Genomic DNA, 4,350 nt, shown 5'->3' with positions numbered 1-4,350 from the left:
ATTTCTGGTTCTCAGCCTCCACTTCTTCTAGTTATTACATGGAATCGATAGCACCACCAATGAAACTACACTCTCTGTAACCTAGTTTATTTGCTCCAAACCAGTTGACATAATCACATGGAGTTAGGCTACAAATTGCTTTTGCAAGAGAGAAGCCCCTTAATAAACAAAAGAATATCATAATATAGGGTGTAACTTTAAACAGACTGCTCCGAAATGATTGGACATTATTTTTTATTTTTCTATACTTCTTTTTTCAATCTATTAGCTGCCACCATTACGTGACATGAAAGCTGCTGTCAGTCTGTCCATTATTTATGATGTTCCCACAAAGTTCTTGGGTCTCGTCTTCATCTCCACCTTCTTGAAGGAATAGCGCTCCCCACTTCGTCCATCTGTCAGGATGTACCATGTCCCCCAGTAGATCCCGTTGGTCACCCCACTGTAGCGCCCACGGTAATACCGTCCATTTAGATTAGCTGCCAGGCAGGCATCAAACCACCAACCTGCACCGTAGTACTGACCACAGTTTCCAGCTGCGTAGCGGTCGTGGTCTCGGTCAGCTGTGCTGAAGGATCTACCGTCGTGGTTGTAACGTTTGCTGTAGCTCAATGCATTGCCTGCATCACCAGAGTACTCCCGTGCTGTTAAACGATACCTGGAAAAAAAAGAAACAACATATGACATACAGGTATTTTTGGGGGTAGTGAATTAAATCCAATGTGTGTACTTTGGAAACTAAGTGGATTCACACACACGCACACACACACACACACACACACACACACACACACACACACACACACACACACACACACACACACACACACACACACACACATACACAATGGCCTTACTGGTATAATACCACAACCCAGATTTTGCTGTTAGCGGTTCAAAAGAAAAAAAATTGATGTTGCAAACTTCCATTCGCCAATGAGTTGAGCAACATTTGAATCAAAACGTAATGACAATGTTGGTGTTGTTTGCTTATGTTACCAGCACCGTCAATCCAACCTTGTAGAACTACAACCACACAGTCCCAATCAAGCAAAATCTGAGGGTTAAACTCTTTATAAATGACAAACTAAAAGATAGTTTATTTCTAGGATCTAGCTTTTGCAGAAAGTGTGTGTGTTCACCTCTGTGCCTCTGAGGCCACTTTGAAGTTGTTGTAGGTAGCATGGCGTTTCTGCTGGTGCCAGTCCTCCAGCTCGATGCGGAGTTGGTGTTGGCCAGTGGAGGTGAGGGCGTGTAGCGCTGCGTTCCCCAGCCAGTGTTCTCCCTGCGGACCACCAAAGCCCTCCCGGTATTCCTGCCATGTCCTGTTGAAGTCCAGCGAGCCGTCCCACCGATTCTGGATGACCGTCCACCCCCCACCCGCTGTCTCCATGTCACATTTAGCCTGAGCCAAAACAAAGACTTTGATATTATAAAGCCTAGATTTTAGTGATCCACAGATAGCATACACATCTCTAAAAGAAGAGGAGTGAGGTGGGGGTCGGTCTGCATGTTTTATGAGTGTGGTGAATCTGAAATACCTCCAATGCCGGCCTGTGCAGGTCAGGCTGGATGGTGTAGATTCCATTCTCTTTGATCCCAAGCCTGTTAATCTCTGCACAGTCCTGAGGATGTAACCTCTCCAAAGGGGAAACTAGGAACCACACACAGTACATTTTAATTCAACCCGTTAATCAGAAACAATTGTATCATGTGATCACTCCCCTTGCGCTTACCTGTGGGTGGATATTGTGTGATGCTCTTCAGAAGAAGCAGCAGGTCTCTTTCTCCCTCTCTTCCCACAGCTGCACTCTCTGCCAACCCAGAGAAAGATGAAGTTATCAGTAGGGTTGAAAATAGAAGCTTTGTCATTATGTATACGACACAGAGGGGTTCCAGTCTGTATCTTAATTCTTTAAAACTTCTTCACGTCGTGAGCCATACAGTATGTGTGTCTGTGTGTGTATGTACACAGAGTTTGTCTCATCCTTTTCAGTGCAGTTAAATTCCTATGCACTCACCTATGACCGACACCTAGCAGGCCTCATTGAGGTTCTGTTTACTATGTGTGGGGGAGAGACTATGCTGGCATTTCTGTGTGTGTGTGTGTGTGTGTGTGTGTGTGTGTGAGTGTGTGTGTGTGTGTGTGTGTGTGTGTGTGTGTGTGTTTGTGTGTGTGTGTGTGTGTGTGTGTGTGTGTGTGTGTGTGTGTGTGTGTGTGTGTGTGTGTGTGTGTGTGTGTGTGTGTGTGTGTGTGTGTGTGTGTGAGAGAGAGAGAGAGAGTGTGTTTGTTTGTGTGTGTGTGTGTGTGTTGTTGTGTGTGTGTGTGTGTGTGTGTGTGTTGCAGAGGTGGGGGATATAAATGTGTACTACTCACCCAGTCGTTTGGCCATCGCCCCAAGGGCCTGGCTGTGACAGTGGAGGTCACACTCCGTCAGTACAGCTGCCATCAGTGCCAGGATGGCCCCGAGAGAGTTGCTCTCCTGGCCTCCGTGACTCCAGGGGCCCCCTGTTTCCTGGAGAGAGCGCATACAGCGCTGCAGCTGAACGAGACGCTCCTTCACACCTCCTGTCTGCAAAGACAGTGCTCCCAGGTACTTCTTGACAAGACATTAAGTCAGCAATTAATCATGACTAATCACTGCCAAATCATATTTATCATCAAATAAATGTGACATATATACACCGGGCATCAACATAAGAGAACATATTATTAAAATATGATTTATTCTCCTCCACAGTTAGGTAACTATAGTGGGTTTCTCTTTTACAGATATTCTCTATGGGGTGTGCAAGGCTAATCCACACTATTTCACAGCTCAGTGGCATGTTTTGTGCCACTCTATCTGTCTCTTACATTTACATCAGCCATTGTAGTCATGTCCCTCACACACACCTGTTGCTGCATGAGCTCAGCATGACCAAATGATGAGGACATTTTTAAAGCAGGTCTAATTTTATCCCTTCTTTGATTGCTGACTGTCATTGCTCCATGGCTGTGAGATGGTGCCATGTTTAGTGTGCCGACTGTCCCGTGAGAAAGGACCTGCTGACCTGTGCCTGATAGTACACTGCTCAGTCTCCCTGGCACACATGCATGAGTAGACAAGGGGGGACAGCTCTGCTTCAACTTGTCTATCTGTGTTTCTGAAACATCTCACCATCTTATATTTGGAGGCAAAAAACAATGTTGACAAGATGGTGGCGCGTTCAGACGCAGCGGCTGTGTGCTCTCCCTTTCTGTGTTTTGTTAATTAACTAGTGTGTCCATTTACAAGCTTGTCGTTTTAAATAAATCTTTTAAAGGCCTTGCCCATTCTTTTTGATGCTTTTAATGTTAAATTATTTCTGCACTTTAAGGGATTTTACTGTAAAATTCATTGTACTGGTACAATGACAATAAAGACAATTCATTCATTCATTCTTATGGCTGAGGTAAAAAAGTTGCATAATATGGCTTTTTCTTAGAATAACATTTTTAAGATTTGTAAACAATAAGTCTCATTGGGACTGCCACAATATGTAGGTGATTTCACTCACCTTAGGCTGAACCTTGGGGAAATCGTGCCTGTGCTCCACCCTCCGAGGAACCTCTGAGATGGCTGGAAATGAAACCCCCATCCTGCAGGCTGTTGTCCCAGTTTGACCCTCACAGTCTCCGGTACCCACTCCTGCTCCCGTCCCGGGCTGGATGGGAGCAGCCACCAGACTGTCCCTGCAGGGAGGATGCGTGCAGGCTGGAGATGCATCAGACGACAGCAGTGCTCCCACATAAAGTGACAGCAGAGGAAGCAAACCGACAGAACTGAGTAGAATCATGGGAAAATGCAGGCTCGTCCTGACCTTTGTCTTAAATTCTTGAGTAGTGGTCCACTTTCTCCTCCAGGAGGAAAGCCTTCCTTCTCTGAGCTGTCAGTTGTTTGTCTTTTTGTTGTTGATGATTCTCAGAAAACTTCACTTGCCTTTGCCACTAGCTCAACAACTGTCTCTTTAGGTGGAAAGTGCTTGCTGATCTTTTTGTGTAGATCTTTCTATTGTTGTCCTCCTCTGTTTTGTTTTATATTCCAAGCGTTTCTTTCATTCATCATCTTTCTTTTTCCTCAACAGTTCATCTCACTCCCGGTCGTCTTTCTCCTGCTCTCTGTCTGTTAGTGAGGTTGCTTTGGCTTAGATTCCTAGATAACTGTGGCACTCTTTGCTGTCTGACACGGACTAATGCACCCACCCCCTAATGCACGCACGCACGCACACACACACTCACACACGCACACACACACACACACACACACACACACACATACACACACACACTCTCTGTCCATCTCTTTAACTCATCTTATTCTCTCTCTC

The 4,350-nt window shown here is 45.4% G+C and overlaps 1 protein-coding gene across 1 annotated transcript; it reads right to left on the bottom strand.

Moving 5' to 3' along the window:
• Positions 1-315: 315 nt before the first annotated feature.
• Positions 316-3,819, bottom strand: LOC310965830 (fibrinogen-like protein 1; the record flags this gene model as incomplete). Its single annotated transcript, XM_083939583.1, has 6 exons — positions 316-658; positions 1,143-1,405; positions 1,542-1,654; positions 1,737-1,814; positions 2,378-2,573; positions 3,541-3,819. 6 exons carry the CDS (start codon positions 3,817-3,819, stop codon positions 316-318), a joined length of 1,272 nt encoding a protein of 423 aa, XP_083795709.1.
• Positions 3,820-4,350: the final 531 nt, after the last annotated feature.

The sequence above is a fragment of the Echiichthys vipera genome, assembly GCF_963691815.1.
Source record: "Echiichthys vipera genome assembly, chromosome: X".
In the NCBI taxonomy this organism is placed as follows: domain Eukaryota; kingdom Metazoa; phylum Chordata; class Actinopteri; order Perciformes; family Trachinidae; genus Echiichthys; species Echiichthys vipera.
Note: the sequence above shows the minus strand (reverse complement) of the source record. Positions and strands in the feature narration are given on the sequence as shown.